Here is a 20,561-nt window from a genome sequence, read left to right as displayed (position 1 = left end):
CTTTCTTTTTTCTTTTTTTTTTGTACCGGGGATCGAACTCGGGACCTTTTGCTTTCAAGGCAGGGGGCGGGACCACTGAGCTAAATCCCCAGCCCCCAGAGCCTTTCCCATGATGCATCAGTAAGACTTGTTTACTGGTCCAAATCTGAGTTGGGTGAGGTCCTTGAGGACAGAGTCCTGACTTATTTATTTTCAGCCCATAGAGAGAGGCTTAGAGAATGTGAGAAGGTAGAAGGAGGGAGGGAGGGAAGAGGAAAAGGAAGAAAGGATACAGAGATATTGGGGGGCAATCCACCCATCCATCCATCCAGCCAGCCAGCCATCATTTATTCCACAAGTACCAATTGAGTTCCTGTCATGCACCATTCCAGGCCCTAAGAATACATCAGTTAATAAGCTGAAGTGGCCAGCAGCTGACAGCATTTCCAGGTAACTCCAATATGTGCATATGTGAGTGTGAGCACCTATGGATGCAAGCCCTTCTATCTGCAAGGGCCTGCTGCCAGGGCACCTGTCTTCCCTAGGCCCTGGTGCTTTTAGCATCTGGCCCCAGCTCCTGTTGCAGCCTGAAATAAGGCTGTGACCCACGACAAGGCAAGAATGATTCTTGTCAGCTGAAGCCAGAGCTGGCAGGGCACCACCCACTCACTGACCGCTGACCGCTGACTGCTGACTGTGACAGACACTGACCACACAACTCAGCTTCTCGACAGAGGTGTTAATCTTGAGGGTCGGACACTCCGTCCTGCCCACCGTGGTCCCGTCCTCTCAGGTACCAGAATCCAAGGGGAACTTAGACATTTATGGGGAGTGGGTGGGGGGGACTAGGCAGCTCCCAGAGCACCTTTTGCTCCAGTTGAGGCAGGGCCCTGCAGAGGATTGGGGGAGTATAGGGCCTCCTAGAAACCTGGCCCCTGGGCTGGGAGGAGGGAGCCCTAGCTCTAGGCTACTCTCCATGAAATAGCAGAGCAGGTGACTGCAGTTAAAGGTGGGGGGTAGGTGCTGGGTTTGCTCAGGACACTGCAGTCATAGGCACTGGAAGGAAGCAGCCTGCTGCTTGCCAATTAGAGACCTTCCCCAGTGCTAGGGGATTCTGGGAAGGGGAGCATTTATCCAGAAACAGCTCTGTGGACCGTGGCAGTCTTAATGGTGACAGCTGGGCATTATCAGTCATCTCATGCCCCTCTCTCCAAAAGCATGAAGATGCACTCAGGTTTACATACTGTTTTAGTTCATGGATGCCCTGCAGCCCATCATGGATCTCTGTGATTTAGCCTAACCCTCTTCAATTACAGGGGGGAAACTGAGGCACAGAGTTGGAGAACCAGCTCTCCAATTTTGGAGGAATTCCAAATTTTGTTCATAATTTTGGAGGCAGTCAAGGGGACCGATTGACTCAGGTTGCCCAGCTCAGTGTCCATTGACCTGGGGCCCCATGCAGGTATGGGAGGCACAGATGGAGGCAGTGATTCCTGGAGGAAGGGGCATGGAAAACCTGGTGGACTTTCAGGGACCTGGAGGGCTCTGAGCCTCAGCTGGGGACAGTTGAGGACTCTGGAGTTGGGGCCTGCAGGGTTTCTCTGGAGCTCTGGGGCTCACCCGACTTGTAAATCTTCTCCAAGATTCCTGGAAAGTGCCATGAGATGAAAAGTGGGTGGAGGAAGAGGAAGAGAGGGAAACAAATACATCATGGAAATTAGCTGGGGATGGAGAGACAGCTCTCACTTTGTTGGACCAGCCCCTGGGAAGAAAGTGTTTCTTAGCAACATGGACCCTGACTTGTGTGACCTCCAGCACCTGTCCCATCCTCCCTGGGGCTCAGTCTCCTCCTCTTTACAAAGTGACCTCAAATAGATCCCTCCTTGCTTGTGACTTTGGGAGGGGGCTAGGTGGACCAGAGACTTAGGGAGAAAGAGGTCTGGGGAGGAAGGGAGGTGACCTAGCTCATTTGTGGGACCTTCCCCTCCACAGGATGATTCCCAAGGAGCAGCACGATCCAGCAATGACTGTCATGGGGGACCTCACTGGGCCAGGTAAGGGGGGCCTAGCCCTGTGCTTTCTTCAAACTGCTCTCTTGGTCCTGGATTGCAGCCACTCAGGCCCACTGGCCCCGGGCCTGGCAAATAGGTGTGAATTCCAGAGCAACTGGAGGGCGAGCCTGTGGAATCTGCTACCTGGGCTGTGGTCCTTCCTGAGATTCTGGAGGGGCCTGACCTTACTCCATACACTGGGAGCTGAGGTTGAGTGCCCCAGACTGTGCCACAGCTCCAAGGTGACCGTGGCCCTAGCCCTAGCTCGGCCCTTCCTGCTACCCCAGTTTGAGCTCTTGGGTCTCTGGCTCCAGATGCAGCCCTCACTGTGGCCAGAAGCTCACGGTATACCTGCCCTTGCTCCGTGTAACTCTAGGTCTTACTGAGGCCTGAGCATAGCCCTGGCTGACCGCGCCCCAGGGGACCTCGGCTGGGGTAAAGAGCAGAGAAGGCTACCCACCTGGACTTAAAAGCTGGTGCATATAATGACAAAATTATCTAAAATCCATGTTTCTCAACTTTAAATGATCACATCGGGAACTTCTGCTATAATTTTGGAGTCTGTTTATTTAGACTACTTTAGAGCATTTCAAGTAATTTAAAAATCTACTACATTGTGCTTTCAAGCGTTAGAGTAAAGGATGGTAGCTTCGTGTTGTTAATTAAAAATACAGATGCCTGATGCCTGTTCCCAAGACTCCGATTTGGTGGACCTGAGGTGGAACCTGCATGTCTGCCTTTCGAATAAGGTTCCAGGTGGCTCCAGTGCAGGTGACCTGAGCGAGCTCTGATGGACACTTGTACAGGAGCCTCCATCAGAGCGCTAAGATATCAGTCAGGTCGTGTGACTCCATATGTATGTGGTCCTTTTAACCTATTTTGTATGTTCTTCCCTCTTTTTGGTGATGCCCTATTTCTTTTCCCTCCGTGATTTTCTGTGCTGAAATATGCCAACTTTGTGAAGTATTCATGCCCTAAATGGAAGAGTCAGGCAATGCATTCTGTTTCCTCTTGTCTAGATAATTAGTTATAGACCTCCCCAACATCACTCATGCCATACTTCAAACATATAACTTGTTGATTATTACTAAAGGCAATTTTGAGATGAAAAATAGGAAGGAAAAATAAATCTTATGGTCTCGCCACCTAAAAATAGCCATTTGAGATAATAGTAATAACAAAGCCTTATCCTTATTACCTGGTTACTGTGTGTCAGATACTGTGCTAGGAGCTTATCTGCCACATATCCTTTGAGCCTCACTACTATGTATTATACCCCTTTAGCAGATGATAAATCTGAGGCTCAGAGGAGCTAGGTCATCACACATGTGGTAAGTAGTAGAGCTAGAATTTGACTTTAGGTCTCTGTCTCCAGAGCTGCGTCTCCTATATGGTTATATAAATAACATATTCATTTTTTAAAATATTCAGACTACACACAAATGAATTGCTTTGAAAAAGTTCCTCATAATGGAACCATACGGAGATAACCACTGTTAGCATATTTGTACAAATTCTTCTGTTTGTAGATCACATATTTATCTAAACACATATCCACATAGGCTAAATACTGTGTCTGTGTTCCTCAGATCGCTTTCTTTTGCACTTAGCAGCACAGCACAGCCATCTTTTCAGCCTGGCATACTGTCTCGCACGGCCTCCTTCCCCTCTGTGCCCCAGGGTGCCACTATCTGGACAAGTTGTGTGCCTGTGACCACCCCTACTGGGGCCTGAAGGCTGGTCTGGGTGGGACCCTCAGGAGTAGGACCTGAGGAGTCTTGTTCAAGTGACCGGTTGAGGGGGTTCTCTCCAGAGAAGGGAGGGAGGGAGGCAGGAAAGGGCAAGAGAAATCGCTAAGCAAGACTGAGGCCCAGCTATAGTACAAGTTCAGTGTGTGGCTTTTGAGGGGCTATGGAGCATGAATTCCTCTGTAGAATTCACCTGCTGGGTAAAAGGAGGCAGCAACTTCTGTTCTCCTGAGCTTTCCTCTGTAGAACTTGTGCACCGTTAGCCACTAATCAAGGGCATTTAGGCAGCCTCCACCCCAAGAGTGATCCCCCAGTTTTCACAATTTTAGATCCCACTGTAACAAACATTCTTGCACATGTTTGTTCATCCCCTTCCCTAAGAATGAATTCCTAGAAACAGAATTAGTCAGATAGGTTTTATCTTAAAAACAAAACAAAACAAAACTGATGAGCTTAGTTCATCTGCACAGAAGAATATGACGGGGTGGGGGGGAGCAATTTTTATTATGTATTCATGTCTTCTTTTGCATTTTTAAGAATTCAGTACACTTTCTTGTTAAAAAGAACAACAAACAGCATAGACAACTCCTAGCCCTCTTCCTTCCTATGTACCATAAATAGCCACTGCTAATATTTGACATGTCTACTTGCCAAGCCTTTAAAACCATACACATATGCCCATGTTTGATTTACAAATGGAATCTTAGAATACATTTTCTTCTGAAACTTGCCCTCCCCCACCACTTACCCTACAGTAGACATCTTTATGCTCTTAGCATTTATAAAGTGCTCTTTATATATTTGTTGAACGAATGAAAATAAAAAGGCCACCTCCTTTTCTCAGTGGCCACTTAGGGACTCCACAGAATGGAATGAACCACAGCACACTGTGCCCCTTAGTGCCTCTGTAGGCACATTCGTTTCCGCAGGGTGTGGCTCTTGGTGGCGGTCTCTTAGTTGACCTCGGCAACCTCTCTCCTCTCTTCATGCCTCCACTACCTCCTTCCACATCTTCATTTTCAGCTAATGACCCTGCTTCATGTTTCACTGGGAAAAACAAAGTAGCTAAAATGGAACATCTTCAAGTTCCTTCTGCCACATCTGTCTACTTGCTAGCACCTTATTTTGTTATTTTCTTTCCTGCGAGGGTGGGTGGACTATTCTCATACCTGTCTGGGCCAACCCTTCTAGCTGGGCATGAGACATCCTGCCTGCCCACCTTGAGCTCAAGGACATTCCTTCCAGAATTCTCCTCTCTCTCCTGCATTGTCCAAGTTCCCATGGCCAACACATATGCCATTTTCTCCTCTTCACGAAGAGCGCCTCTTGATCCCACTGATGCCTGTACCACAGTCTTTTAAAGCCCAGCCCTTCCAAGTAGTTATCTATATTTTTCTTCCAATTCTCTCTCTCTCTCTTTTTTTTGGTACTGAGGATTGAACTCGAATCCTTGTGCTTGCACAGCAGGCAGTGAAACTCATTCTCTTTTTAATATTTATCATGCCTGTGTCCAAACACACACAAAAGTGGGGTGCAGAAGTCCCTATGGTCCCTCCCTCATCTCTGTATCTCAAAGCTAAAGCCAAGGGACATGCTGTTTCTTCCCCAAATTCCTCACTATGCGTCCAAAGTAATAAAAAGGGACATTTCCTTATATGCCACAGAAATAGGTGCACACTGAATGAAATTAGCAGCAATGATTTAATAATATCTAATAACCAGCCTCATATCCAATGTTGTTCAATTTTCCAGTTTGTTTTAATCACGGTCCAAACAAGGGCCAGGGTTGTTATTTGGTTGCTATGTCTCTTAGATCACTTTTAATCTGAAACAACCCCTCCACCCTTTATTTCCATCTTGTTCACATGTTAGAAGAAACCAGGCCAGTTGCCCTGTAGAATGCCCTTCACGGTTACTTTAGCTCCCTACTCGTTGGTGTGATTAAACTTGTTCCCCTGTCCATTTACTCTTGAACCCTCTCCAATAGGTGTCCACACCCAAATGCTCCATGGAAACTGTGTTAATGAAGGTTATCGACAGCCCCATATTACTAAATATGACAGTCAGTGTTCAGCCCCATCCAACTTGACATATCAGCAGCATTTGATTCCACTGTCACTACTGGCCCTGAAATTCCATCCTGTGGTTTCCGGGACGCCACCCTCTTCAGACTTCTCCCGCCTCACCGAATGCTCCTTCCCAAGCTCCAAGGCTGGCTCCTCTCCTCAGTCTAAAAGTTGGAGGGCTCAGTGCTCAGTGTTGGAGTTTCTTTATCTATCCTCCTTTCTTCCTGATCTTATTCAGCCTTCCAGCTTCAAATACCATTTATAGAGCTGGCCCTATCAACCTGTGGCTATTTTAATTAATTAATTGATTGATTAAATTTGCTTTCTTGCTGTGCTGGGGATCAAACCCAGGGACTTGCACATGCTAAGCCAGCAGCACTCTACCAGTGGGCTATACCTGTAGCCCTGCATCTAATTTTAGAGACAGGCAACATGGCTAAGCTGCCCACGAAGAACCCTCTCAGGTAAGGTCCTCACCATTCTGTCACTCCCGTCCTCTAAGAAGCTTCCCTGAAGCCCAAATGTAAAAGTGTGCATTTTTCTTAGCATGGAAAGCACAGAGGTAGGGGATGGAACGCAACCTACTAAGGACAGGGAGGAGCCCTGGGAATCCTCCACATCCACGGTCCCTACCACTGTCTGAGCTCTGCCTCCGGTCCCATGAGCCACTGCTTTAGTCGCACAGGAGTGCGCCCCCTGCTGTGCACTGGGAACGACGCCTGCAAAGGATCTGGCTCAAGCCCTCCTCGTGGAGATCTAATTCCGACCTTCCCACCGTCGCCTGCCTCTACCCCAGCGGGAAAATTGTCTTCCATGAAATCGGTCACTAGTGGCGAAAAGACTAGGGACTGCTGCCCTACATGACTACAATGACTAATCCTAACCACGACAAGAGAAATAAGTGCATGTTTTTCATTGAAAAGCAACAATAAATACAATTTATAAACTTGTAATAATCCAGGTCAGTTTTATTCCATGAACACCAGTCACACATCCAACTCCTTCCTCTTCATCTCCAGTTGTATTCTACAAGTCTTCTCATACTGAATATGCCCAATTTTGAAGACAATTTAGAGAGTTTAGCTATAGACTAGATATATTAGATAAAACAAAAATTCATTCACTTGGAAATGTGGAGCTCGTTAACTGACAAAACCAAGTTACAAATTGTCTTAGTTACTTTTTTCTCCTTGCTGAGGCAAAATACCTGACACCCAAAAATAAATGAGGAAGTTTATTTAGCTCACAGTTTGTAGGGGTTTCAGTCTGTAGTTGGCTGGCTCCAAGGCAGGGTGGCATGGCAGAGACAGTTCTTGGCAGGCAGAAGGCAGCAAAGCAGCAAAGCAGTGGAGAAGCAGCAAGCTATAAGTGACAGTGACCCTCTTTCTGTCCCTTATATCTTACCCTGCCCTAAGGGTGGGTAGCACTCGCACTTGGGGTGGGGCAGCCTTAATCCTCACGTCCCTGCACCATGAATCAATCCCAGCATCACATCCTTGATCACACACACTAGATCCAGCCACTCCTGAAAAGCTTCACTAGGTCTGCATGAGGCTTTGGGGGGGACATCTAGATACAAGCCATAACACAAATCACATTTGCTATGATTTCATTAAAAACTTACCTATGAATATGTAGTTATTGAAAAAGATATAAAAGAATGTATACTACATCTGGGGATTTAGCCCAGTGGCTCTGCTCCCTGCTTCACAAGCGCAAGGTCCCAAGTTCGATCCCTGTTTTTTTTTTTTTTTTTGTACTGGGGATTGAACTTGGGATCTTGCGCTTATGAGGCAGGGAGCAGAGCCACTGAGCTAAATCCCTGGCCCAAATGTATACCACAGTGTTAATGGAAGCAATCTCTGTTCGGTGGATAATGGTATTTTTTTTCTTGTATTTGCATTTTCTAACTTTTTTTCAGTGTACATTTGTGCAGGGATTTTTTTCTGTTTTGTTGGGCCTTGTGCATGAAAGGTATGTGCTTTACTTCTCATCTACATTCATTGTCTTTTTTAGTTTATTTTTTGAGGCAGGGTCTCACTAAATTGCCCAGGCTAGCCTTGAACTTGCAATCCTGCCTCAGCCTCTGGAGTAGCTGGAATTATAGACATGTGCCACTTCACGTGGTTCTCTTTAGAATAATCTTTTATTATTATAAAAACAGCACAAAGCCAGGTACAGTGGTACATACCCGTAACCCCAGCAACCTAGGAGGTTGAGGCAAGAGGAAGGCAGGTTCAAGAGGCCAACCTGGCCACACAGCAAGGGCCTTCTTAGTTACTGTTCTCATTGCTGAGACAAAATACCTGACACCCAAAGTTAAAGGAGGAAAGGTTTATTTAGTTCACAGTTTGTTGAGATTTCAGTCCATAATCAGCTGGTTCCAAGGCAAGGGATTGCAGAGGACAAACTGTTCATGGTGGGCAGAAGGTAGCAAAGCAACAAAGGACAACCACAATTCTTTCTATCCCTTATATCTTATCCAGGCTACTTAGAGGGGTAGCACTAACAACCTTCATCCTAGCGCCCTTGATCCTAGCATTGCACCATGAATCAGTGCCAGCATCACACACCCTAGGCTATCCATCCATCCATCTCTGAAAAAGCCCCAACTATGACCACATGAGGCTTTGGGGGGACATCTATACATGAGCCATAACAGTCCCATTTCACAATAATAAAAAATTTTTAAAATGGCACATGTGTAAAACCAAACCCCTGATCTTTCCTCAAACCTTCTCCTTCCCTGCCCTTTCCCATCTCAGTGGGTGGCTGCTCCATCCCTCTGGTGGCTTAGGTCAGAAATCTTGTGGTCACCTTCAGCCATTCAGTTTCTCTCATCTCACACCTGTGGCTAACTTTTAAGAAAAGTATTTAAAATCTGATCCCTACCTTCATGATGGGCAAAGAGATAGGCAGAAAATTTATGGAATAATTAAAAATGGTCAAAGAACTTGTGAAACAGCACTCAACTTCAAAAAGCATCAAGCACATGCCAATTAAACTGTGAGGTACCATTTTTGCTCATCCATTGGGTAGGCAAAGATTCCAAAGAATGATGATTCTCAGTGCCCGGAGGAGTGGGAAGACCCACCCTCACACATGGCCTGCAGTGCTATCCCCAGGGCTCTAGGAGCCATGGCCAGGATGCCCTGGGTTACATAGTGAGAGCTCACTCTGGCCTCTTGTGCAGAGCCTTCTCTGGACCTGGGGAAGAAGGTGAGCGTGCCCCAGGACCTGATGATAGAAGAGCTGTCGCTGTGCAACAATCGGGGCTCTCTCCTCTTCCAGAAGAGGCAGCGGCGGGTGCAAAGGTTCACATTTGAGCTTGCAGCCAGCCAGCAGGTGGTGAGTAAGCCTCCACTGTGCTCACGGGGAAACCGAGGCCAAGAGGGAGCCAGTGGTTGGCTTAAAGTCAGAGTAACAGGCTGAGCACCTCTGGTCCCTGGAGAGTCCCTCAAGCTTCCACTGGGAGACTGATGTTCCCATCACAGAAGCCCCTGCTTTGCAGTGTGATCCTGGAAAAACGCTCTTTAGCCATCTTTTCCCAGACACAAAACATAAAGCGGATTGGGCTTTCGAGTGACCCACTCTGGCGTCTCCAAAAAATGGGAAGAAATAGCCATGTGGCCTGGTTCAAGTCAGCGGCAGGCAGGGTCTGTTCAGATTCAGTTTGATCCTAGATGGAAAATGCAGGACGCCTTTTCCTTCCCACGAGAAGAGGCCCCGGGACAATTTGCTGGAAGAGAAAGAGGGTAAGAAGTTTATCCCCAGACTTGAAAAAGGCAGCAGGCAGTGTCAGGCGTTCAGTTTCCGGGCTAAAGGAGAGGTCAGAGCGGAGTGATCTGATAAGAATAAGTATAGCAAGTACCTAAGGAGCTGCGTGCCGAGACAGTGCTGGCTAAGCCCCTCTGCATCCTTGCAGAGAACACTAAGGTGGGTGTCATCCCCGCTCTGTACAGAAGAAAGAGGCGAGAAGTGTCGAAGTGACAATAGCAATGATTTTTTACCCAGCGCTGTGCGCTATTAACTCAGCCTTCCAGCGCCGCCTGGAGGTGGGCACTGGGATTCTGTACCCCGCCCCCGGGATTCTGTATCCCGCCCCCCTTCTCCCCCCGCCCCCCTCCTTCATCGTGTGGAGAGAGAATCCTCACCTCTTGCCCTGCAGAGCCTCGCCGGCTTTGACTGCGCCCCCCACATCCCGGCCGGAAGCACCAAGGGGAAGGCGACCGAAGCTTCGGAACCCGGACTGGTGAGAGCAGAGGGCGACCCGCGGGGGGCGCAGCTCCATGACGCCCTCTGCCGTCTCACATCTCTGAACCTGGTGCACAGGTCGCCAACGGCCCAGAGGGGCAGAACTACAGCTCCGAGCTCCAAGTCTTTCCGGCCTCGCTTGGGGGTCCCGAGGGCGCCCGCCCCGCAGCTGCCGGAGAGCAGCGCGCACGAAGCCCCAGCGCCCTAGCGCCAGGTGAGTGGCCGGCCTGGGTCCCGGGGCGCGACTGCGGGGCAAGAAAAGCACGAACGCACACGCGCACGCACGCCCCACGGGTCAGAACACGAGCCTAGAGTCGCAGCCTCGCTCCGGAGCCAGACTGGAACCAAGGTTCCCTTGCTCCACTCTGCCCGGCTTTCCGTCAGGGGAGGGTCCCCTTTGCTGGGGCGACTTTGGCCTACCGTTTCCCAGTCTTCCCTAATGCGGGCCTTCCTGTCCCACCTGGTCCTCGGGCGGAGGGGTGGGACCGGGAGCTGAGGGCAGGGCCGGGGCGGCCCCTGCCGTATGCGACCCCCACGCCCTGGACTCGGTGGCAGGCTACTCTGAGCCACTGAAGAGCGTCCCGCCCGAGAAGTTCAACCACACAGCCATCCCCAAGGGCTACCGCTGCCCGTGGCAGGACTTCATCAGCTATCGAGACTACTCGGTCGAGGGCCAGAGACACACCCTCAGCCTTGGTGACTATCGGAATTTCAATAAGTAAGTCGGGTCAGGGCGGGGCGGGCATTTGGGGGAGGCCCGGGAGGTGTGTGACAGCTGAAGCCCTTATTTCCGCTGCACTGTCTAAGCCAGCTCTGGCTCCAGGACTGACATTGGTTGAGGTCTTGCTAGAACAGAGCCTCAGCACCTAGGAGGTGATTAACCGAAGGAGGATTGGATTGGATGGGGAATGTGCCACACTACTTGTTGCATCCTCTACAACAGGAGGGGCCAGGTGCCACGATTTCCCAAACCTGCCCAGAGTCACACATCCAGGAGGAAGCAAGCAGCAGGGCAGGGCTTGTCTGCCTCCGGAGGTGATGTCTGCCTCTCTATGCTGCTGTGGGCCACCTTTATGATGGCCATCGAGAATCAGAGCTTTCCCAGGGGGTCCCCAGATCTCAGAAGTCCTAGGCCAGCCTAGCGTATCCTTACTCTCAGCAGTAGTGCCAAAAAGGCCTAGAAGGTAGCTTTGAAGTGACTCAAAGCAGGGAGTGGGACTAGAGGAGAGGGCCACAGAGTGGCTCAAACTGGTTTAGTACATGGAGCCTCAGTGTAGACTCCAGGTCTGGCTTGGTGGCCTTAGGCAAGTGATTTAACCCATCTGAGCTTCTATTGCCCCATCTGTACCTGCTTCATAAGGTTGCTATGACATGAGACACCTAAGTTTCTGGCAAGTAATAAGCTCTCAATAGGCAGTGGCTACTTCTGCTGCTGCTTTCAGGCTGAAATGGTGATTGGAGAAGCTAGCAGGGAAGAACTTAAAAGAGACCAATTTAGCATTCTTCCCTGAGAGCCAAAAACCAACCTTAGGAGTCAAGATGAGCTTTGCTCTGGAGGAGGCCCTCGGACTGGAGATTTATTTCCATTGCAGTGGCTTCCTTGGTCTCATGATGTTTCTGAATATGCTCCTCGGTCTTTGGCTGCACTGAGGAACCGGAAGGTCCTCAGAAAGGAGGCCAAGGTCCAGCTCAGACATGTGCTCAGACCACATGTGGAGATCACCTGACAAAGACAGAAGGGTGTGTGTCCGGCCTGCATAGGTCTGGAGATGAGGTCCTAAGAGAAAGGAGCAAAGGACAACAGCAGGGGCACATGCAGGGGTGGGGTGGACTCCAGAAGAGAGGGCTCAGGAGGGGTGTGACTGCCTTCAGACTCCTGAATAACCAAGGAGGCCCTGACAGGAAGAATTGGTACTATGTGACCACAAGGCATTGGCAGGCATTCTGGAGTTCCCCACGAGGCAGGACTGCCCTGTCTGTCTTCTTGGGCCCCCTAGCCCTGCCTGCCCCCAAATTAAAAACCCTCAGCACACTTTGTGTCCTGGCAGCCAGCTTCAAGGCTGGCGAGCTCCTGGGGTCATCTCCCATCCATCTCATGCCTAAGAGTGACTGGCTGTGGCATATTCCCACCTGCAGTAGGAGAGTCCTTGGCAGTCCTGAGCCCAGACCTCTTCTGGAACAGAAAGAGCAACTGAGGCACAGACACAAAAACCAGCAGTATTGGTAGCCAAGCAGGGCCCAGAATTCAGGGCTCTGGACTCCTGGGAGGCCCCCTGCCTTGGACACTGCTCCACCGGTTCCTGCAGGGCCTGACTGCTGTGGTAAAAGCTGTGTTGGTCCAGGCAGCAATACTTTCCAGGCAGGGTCCCAGCCCTGGCCTAAGGTTTGCCTTTCCACCCCAGAAGCAAGCATTCTACGCTCCCTTCTGGTTTCTGCTGTAGAAAAATACTAAGGAACAGTACTTTTTATTTTCCTTAAAACTAAAAAATGGTTTTTAAGTCACATACACGTGCACACGCATACACGAAGTGTGATTGAAATAGTGTGTGCTTAAATAAAAAAATTACTACAGTAAAAGACACATTGCCATTAATTCCTCTTAAAATACTCTCTCCAGTTTGAACACACTTATCCTGTTGTTCTTACTAGTTTGAGGCAGTTCTAGAAGTCCTCTTTCATGCATGTCTTTAGATGTAATATCCTGGTTGCTCTGATGTCCTTTTACCTTTCTTTGTCATTTTGATTTTGGAGAAGAGCTGGAAGTCTGATGGTTCCAGATCCTGTGAATAAGATAGATGGGGACTCCCTGCAATGTTTTCATTTGACAGAAATTGCTGTAAACATTTTAAGTTTATTTTAGACACTGAGGGAGCTGTAAACATTTTGAATTGATTTTGGACCCTAAAGAGTACTTTCAGAACTGCTTCAGAAAATGACAAGAATGATGGAATATGAGTGTCCAAAGCAAGGGAGAGTATTTGGGGGGATTAAATGGAAATGTCTTTTACTTTGTTAAATTTAAGCTTAAACATTCACTGTAGTTTTGATCGCCACTTGTGTATTCTCTTTGAAAAAAATTAAGCAACTACAAATAAAGGCAGGGCTCCTTTGTTCTCCAGTCCCAAGTCCCTTTCCAGAGGTAACATGGCTGTCAGGTTGACCTGTATGCGTGGGAACATTTTGTACAGAGAGCTGCATACCTATAGACATTGCTTTGTGGGTATGTGTGTGGTTTAATACAGCACTTTCCATTTCAGTCTGTAACTTACTTTTTCATTCAACACTGTAGTTTTGAGTGTCTTCCCTTTAGAGCTGCTGAATAGCGTTCCATCATGTGATGTATTATCTGTCTTGTCCATTCTTCTGCCAATGTCTGCATGGGTCACTTCTGCTTGTTGCTAATGCCTTGCCCGTCTGCTTCCTTGTGCACACACACATGCCTCCCTGAGCTAGATGCTGAGAGATGGAGTTGCTGGGTGATGGTGTTTGCACCTTTTCAGCTTAAGGATCCTGCCAGATTTGTTCTCCAAGATAGAAGCACTGATTTACCCTCTAAGCAGATGACTGTGAATGAAACTGCCCCTACCTCGACTTTGCCTCTGTCAAATTCTTTCCATTTGCCAGTCTCCCAGGGGAGAGATGGCATGTATCTGTTGTAATTTACATTTCCTTGATCCTCACTGCTTTTTCTAACCTCCTTTTTCTCTCCAGGTTGTGGGTATTTTCTTTTAAGGGGAGGTGACAAGAACAAGGAAAAACCGTACCGCACAGGTTGCTCTTAGGGAAGCCTAGAGTTTTGCCAAGGATGAGCCAATTCTTAAAGCAGAAAAGTTCACTCCTACTCTGTACCACTAGGGGCAGACTTGGGAAAGGGGAGAGGAGACACCAGTTAAAAGAACCTGTGTACCATAGAAGGGGAAACTGATGTCACACGTGGTGACCTGCCTGTCAGTGTTCTGCCATCCCTCTCCCACACAGCCCACCTCTCCTGTTGCTTTCTCACTCCAGGACCCCGGTGCCATTTGGAGGACCCCTCGCTGGGGAGGCCATTTCCAGGGCAGCCACCCCCTTTGTCCCGGAGCCCTTCAATGGCTTGGAACTCCTCCGCCTCAGACCCAGCTTCAACAGGGTGGCTCAGGGCTGGGTACGCAACCTACCAGAGTCTGATGAGCTGTAGCCCCAGTCTGAAGCTTCAGTTCCCCAGAATTGGGGCACAGGTGACATCTGGAGCCAAGATTTGTGGACAGCACTTTACAGCTTATGAACATCTTCATATACAAACCATTATTGCAAATGGCCTCGAAGATCACAAAGTTTAGTAGTCTCCAAATGCAGATGTGCTTCAGAATTACCTGGGACATCAGTCCTAAAACAGATTTCTGGTCCGTGTCTGTGGTCCCCACCCCCTCCTCTTGCACCATCAGAACCTCCTGCGCTGGAAGCCTGTTAGTACCCAGCACTCCAGGTGATTCCAGTGTCACCTGTCCATGGTTTGTCTTGCACCTCACTCGATGGGTGCAAAATGGGGCACTTGCAAGGAATCCTTGAGCAGGCCCCCTAGTTCAAGTGATGATGAGGATCGTGGTGGTGGCGGTTGCATTCTATTTAGTGTCTCAGTTGGCAATATGTTCCCTATATATTCTATTCCGCATTCTCCATATGGCTGCATGATACTTTTCTCCCTATTTACACTGGTGGATATCCAGGCCCAGAAGGAAATGCCTTGTCTAGGGCAGTCACAATGACAATCTGTCTAATTCAGGGGATGTGTATTGTCCCTGGATGTCTATTGTCCTGGGTGTTCAAGCCAATGCCCACTCACCTATAGTCACTGATCTTGGTGCCCTGCCTTGCAGTTGAGAGGTTAAGAGTGGAGGCTGGGGTGTCTGATTAGACGGGATGGGTTCTGACTCTACCCTGTGAGCCATGTGACTTTAAGGAAGTCATTTCATACCTTGAGCCTGTTTCTCCATCTGTCAGATGAGATAAACACAGAAGCTCCTTTATGGGGCTCTTGTAAGTTCAGTGAGCACACATTACTAAGGGCCCAGTGTTAGGCTTCTGGCAACTACTGTTATTGACCGGAATAGATGCTCTTGCAGTGGATACAGCCAGAGAAGTAAGCTGCCAGGATTCACTTGGGTTCAGGGAAGCTGGTGCTGAAGGAAAGCATCTCACTACTGTAGCGCCCCCTTTGGACAGGAATTTCTCCTGCCCCCTTGCCTCCCTCTGCTTCCTTGACTCCAGGCTGGGTGGAACACTGGTTACATTTTCCTTTTGCTCCAAAGTTTCATCCCCTGTTTGGGTCTCAGGGCCAGTAGCCTGTCTCCAAAGATTGCTTGTAATTAATGTGTTTTCTTGAATTTGTGGGCTGTGGTTTAAAGTCAGGTTTTTCCAAAAGTGGAAATAAGGACTGAGATGTATAATGGATGTTGGGAAATGGAAAGAAAGTGTTCAAATGGGAAGGGGAACAAGGGAGGAAAGAGGGAGAAAGGAAGGAAGGGACAAGAAAAAATGAAAATAGAAGGAAAAAATGGAAATAAAGCTTTCATACATAGGGAGAGGAAGGGGCTCGTGGGGGTAATGGGATAAAATGAAAAAATAAAATTAAGTCAGGTATCTGTGAGCTGAAGAACACGAAAGGTGTCTGGAAAGTAGAAGACAGACTTGGAATGGCTTGAGTGGGCTCTGCAGTGCTCTGGAAGGTAACTGCAGCTGCCTTGCATAGAAGAGAGCCTGGGGAAGGAAGGGAGAGTCCTGGATCCCAAAGGGGTCCTCATTCCTTTTTTCTTCTGATTATCTGACCTCTGTTGATGTTAAAAAATGATATTAAAATGAAAAAAGAGAAATATGAAAGGATCTCCCCAATACAACCTTTCATCCCCATCCATAGTTCCCCACCCTCCCGTATTCTGCTTCATTTCTGTGTACCGGAGGAAGCCACGAGAATTAGTAAATTCTGTGACTACACCTTGTGTCAATGGAATTGTACTATATGTTCTGTGCTTTATTCAGCAAATAAAATTCCCATCCTGAAAAGGCAGGTAATTAACGTTTCATGTGATTTGGGGGCCTAACAAGACCTCCTTGATATTTTTGCCTGCTTTTGTTCTTTATATAAATGGAAAGGACCAGGACTAACCAAAACATTGAGAAACCTAAAGATAGACACAACAGCAATGAATGAAGTGTTACATGCAGTCACAGAGATACATCTCAGTAATACAATGGTAAACAAGGGAAGGCAAATAGTTACATGTTTACTGATGCAAAGAAATGTTTAATATAAAAGTCAGAATATTGATTAACTTTGGAAGGAGGGAAGGGCTTGTGAGTATGAAGGGACAGAATAAATGACTCTGGGGTAACTGCAAGTTTTCTGTTTCTAGACCTGGGTGATTGTTACTTAGAAGTTCACTTTAAAATATTTAAGTTGTATGTTATGTCTTATGCACTTTTCTGTATTTTACCAAAATAATCCCTTCTTTTAAAGTTACTGAACAGATTAATAGATTACATATGCCTGAAGAGTGCCCATAATGCATCACATTAGGTAAACAGAAAATATGAGAAGTTAAAAGACATGGAAAGCAAATAAAAACTCTCAAAACAGCAGCTTTGCAACAATGAGAAACTATCCTAAAGGAATGTGATGGTTAATCTTGGTTGTCACCTTACTGATGGAGGGACACCTAGACAGTGGCACGTGGGTCAGGGAACTAAGTGGGGAAGACGCCCCTCCGAACATGGGCACCTCTGAGGGGCTTGGGCTGGGGCTGGGGCTGGAGCTGGGGCTGGAGCTGGTGTGGAATGAAAAAGCAGAAGAGGGAAACTTGCTCTTCCTTTCTGAGTGGGTGGATGCCCATCCCAGAAGTATGGATTTTAGATTAAAAATGACATGGCATTGGCTTCAAGAAAAATGGATTTATAGATACATTTTACCTGTTTCCTTTTAAAATGCCTTGTATAAGAATGACTTTTTTTTTTTTTTTTTTTTGAGACAGGGTCTCCAAGTTGAAACTCTCGGTTCTGCTACCTTAGCCCCCTGGGTGCTGAGATGACTTTTAAAAGCCAGTCTGGTGGCACACACCTGTAGTCTCAGCTCTCAGGTGGCCAAGGCAGGATTGCTGCATGTTCAAGGCCAGTCTGAGCTACATAGTGAGCTCAAAGCTCAGCCTGGACTAAATGTGAGACCTGTTTCAAAAAGACAGCATGCACCTGGATGTTCTCCAGAATAGACCACACACTAGCTCATAGAACATGCTTAAGTAAATGCAAGGGAAATGAAATTATCCCATGTATATTATCAGGCATAGCGCAATAAAATTGTAAATCAATGGCAAAAGAATCCACAAGAACTTCATAATCACATGGAAATTAGATAACACCCTCCTGAACAACAAATGGGTCACTGTTGAAATTAAAGAAGAAATCAGACAGTTTCTACAATTAAATGATAATGGCAATACAAAATGCTGGAACTTATAGGACCCAGTGAAAGCAGTCCTCCAAGGGAAATTTATAGCGGTATTAGGAAAACAGAGCGGGCTAAAATAAACAACTTAATGTTGAACATTAAGCTTCTAGAAAAAGAAGAGCAAGTCAAGCCCAAAGCTTGTACAAGGGAGAAAATTATAAGAATTAGAGCAGAAATTAATGCAATGGAAACTGAAAAAACAATACAAAGAATCAATGAATTGAAAAGTTGTTTCTTGCTGGGGATTTAGCTCAGTGGTTTCGCCACCTGCTGCGCAAGCGCTAGGACCCGAGTTCAACCCCCAGTACCAAAAAAAAAAAAAAAAAAGAAAAGAAAAGTTGTTTCTTTGAAAGATTAAATAAAATAGATAAGGGCTAGAGCTGTAGCTCAAAGAAAGATGCTGCACCTGTTTGGCAAGTGCAAGATCCTGAGTTCAATCCCCACAAAATAAATACATAAAATAAATAAACCCTTATCCAACCTTATCAAAAAGAGGGAGAAAATGACCTAAATCCATGCAATTATGAATTAAAAGTGTGAAATAACAATGGACCCTGCAGAAATCCAGATCATCAATATCTACTTCAAGAACCTGTACTCTAGTAAGATGGAAAACACAGAAGAAATGGACGGATTCCTAGATACATATGAATTACCAAAACCAAATCAAGAAGATATAAGATTCTAAATAAACCAATATCAGCCAATGAAATTGAATATGTAATTAAAACCTTACCTACAAAGAAAAGCCCAGGCCCTGACAGATTCACTGCTGAATTCTACAAGAAATTTAGAGAAGACCTAATGCCACTACTTCTCAAACTCTTTAGTAAAATTGAAAGGGAAGCAGTACTCCCATATTCATTCCTGGAAGCAAGCATTACCTTGATACCAAAACCAGAGAAAGATCCAACCAAAAATGAGAACTACAGGCCAATCTCCCTAATGTACAGATACCAAAATCCTCAATAATATACTGGCAAACATAATGCAGCAAATCACCAAGAAGATTATACACCATGACCAAGTAGGATTCATCCCAGGGATGCAGGGATGGTGCAACATATGCAAATCAATAAATGTAACACACTACATTAACAGAGCCGAGGACAAAAACCATATGATCCCTTCAATAGATGCAGAAAAAGCATCTGACAAGGTCCAACATGATATCCCATTCATGATAAAAAAAAACCCTACAGAAAATTGGTATAGATAAGTCTTTATCTCAATCTGATAAAAGGCATCTATGACAAACCAACAGTCAACATCACACTAAATCGACAAAAACTGAAAGCTTTCACTCTAAAATCAGGAACAAGACAAGGATGTCCACTGTCACCACTCTTATTCAATATAGTTTTGGAAACATTAGCCAGAGCAATTAGACAAGAGAAAGAAATAAAAGAAAGAAGGATATAAAAGGAAGAAATTAAATTATTATTTGCAGATGACACGATATTCTACACAGAAGACCCCAAAATCTCCACCAAGAGACATACAGATTTAATAACCAAATTCAGTAGCATAGCTAGATACAAAGTCAACACTCAAAAATAAATAGCACTCCTATACACAAACAACAAACTCATTGAGAGAGAAATTAGGGAAACAACACCTTTTACAATAGCATCCAAACAAATGAGATATCTAGGAATCAATCTAACGAAGGAAGTAAAAGACCTCTACGTTGAAAACTACGGTACTCTGAAAAAGGAGATTGAAGGGATTATCAGAAAATAGAAAGACATCCCTTGTTCTTGGGTAGGAAGAATCAATATAGTGAAAATGTCCATACTTCCAAAATTGTTATACAGATTCAATGCAATCCCAATCAAAATCCCAACAGCTTATCTTGCAGAATTAAAAAAAAAATCCTGAAATTCATTTGGAATCAGAAGAGACCTAGAATAGCAAAGGCAATTCTGGGCAACAAAGGCAAGGCAGGGGCATTACAATCCCTGACTTTAAATTATACTGCAAAGCTATGGTGATTAAAAACAGCATGGTACTGGCAAAAAAAAAAAAGAAAAGAAAACAGACCCAAGGTTCAGTGGAACTGATTAGAAGATGCAGAAACAACTCTAGCCATCTTACCTTTGACTCAGCCACCTTATCTTTGACAAAGGAGCCAAACACCTTCACTGGAAGACAGCCTTTTAAATAAATGGTGCTGGAAAACTGGCTTTTCACATGCTGAAGATTGAAACTAGACCCATATCTTTCACCATGCATTAACCTAAAATTGAAATAGATAAAAGATCTAACTATTAAAACAGAAACACTAAATCTGCTGGAAGATAGAATAGGCACAACTCTCAAAGATGCTAGTGTAGTAAAAGACTTTATGAACAAAACCCCAATTGCACAGGAACTAATCACAAAGAATCAACAACTGGGATCTCATTAAAAAGCTTTTGCACAGCAAGAGAAACCACCAACAGAGTGAAGAGACAACCCAGTGTGGGAAAACTTTTTTACCAGCTATTCATTGAACACACTATCTAGACTATATAAAGAACTCAAAAATTTATCAGACCCCCCCCCAAATTTAAAGACCTGATCCAAAAATGTGCATCTGAAATGAATAGACACTTCTCAGATGAAGTAGAAATAGCAAATATATAAAAAATGTTCAACGTCATGGGTCATTTGATAAATGCAAACTAAAACTGAGATTCAATCTCTAGAAAAAAACTTTTTTTTTTTTTTCAAAAAAATTACTTTTATCAAGAAATCAACCAATAACAAATGCTGACAGGGATGTGGGGAAAAAGGAACCTTTCCCCACTGTTGGTGGGAGTGTAGACTAGTGCAACCACTGTGGAAATGTGTGGAGATTCCTTGAAGAACTAAAACTGGAAGTTCCATTTGACCCAGCTATTCCCCTTCTTGGTATATTCCTGAAAGAATTAAAAGCATCATACCACAGCGATATATGTATATCCATGTTTATAGCGGGACAGTTTGTAACAGCTAAATCTTG

General features: G+C 46.0%; 1 protein-coding gene and 1 long non-coding RNA gene across 2 annotated transcripts; one reads left to right on the top strand and one right to left on the bottom strand.

Moving 5' to 3' along the window:
* The first annotated feature begins 613 nt into the window (after nt 1-613).
* Myoz3 (myozenin 3) lies at nt 614-16,713 on the top strand. Its single transcript, XM_021266229.2, has 7 exons — nt 614-772; nt 1,972-2,033; nt 9,038-9,192; nt 10,013-10,096; nt 10,177-10,312; nt 10,654-10,816; nt 14,107-16,713. Exons 2-7 carry the CDS (start codon nt 1,973-1,975, stop codon nt 14,273-14,275), a joined length of 768 nt encoding a protein of 255 aa, XP_021121888.1. The 5' UTR covers nt 614-772; nt 1,972; the 3' UTR covers nt 14,276-16,713.
* LOC147826659 (uncharacterized) lies at nt 8,164-11,791 on the bottom strand. Its single transcript, XR_015438828.1, has 2 exons — nt 11,625-11,791; nt 8,164-9,583 (listed from the first exon to the last, which is right to left on the bottom strand). It is a non-coding gene; the product is annotated as an uncharacterized LOC147826659 (long non-coding RNA).
* Nucleotides 16,714-20,561: the final 3,848 nt, after the last annotated feature.

The sequence above is a fragment of the Heterocephalus glaber genome, unplaced genomic scaffold (genome assembly GCF_053883595.1).
Source record: "Heterocephalus glaber isolate CG9 unplaced genomic scaffold, H.glaber_assembly_v1.0 deba00001463, whole genome shotgun sequence".
Lineage (NCBI taxonomy): Eukaryota > Metazoa > Chordata > Mammalia > Rodentia > Bathyergidae > Heterocephalus > Heterocephalus glaber.
Note: the sequence above shows the minus strand (reverse complement) of the source record. Positions and strands in the feature narration are given on the sequence as shown.

Coding starts and splice junctions, on each gene's coding strand:
- Myoz3 (XM_021266229.2), top strand. CDS start 1,973: ATGATTCCCAAGGAGCAGCACGATCCAGCAATGACTGTCATGGGGGAC. Junction 2,034..9,037: donor GGGGGACCTCACTGGGCCAG/GTAAGGGGGGCC, acceptor CCTCTTGTGCAG/AGCCTTCTCTGGACCTGGGG. Junction 10,313..10,653: donor CCCCAGCGCCCTAGCGCCAG/GTGAGTGGCCGG, acceptor ACTCGGTGGCAG/GCTACTCTGAGCCACTGAAG.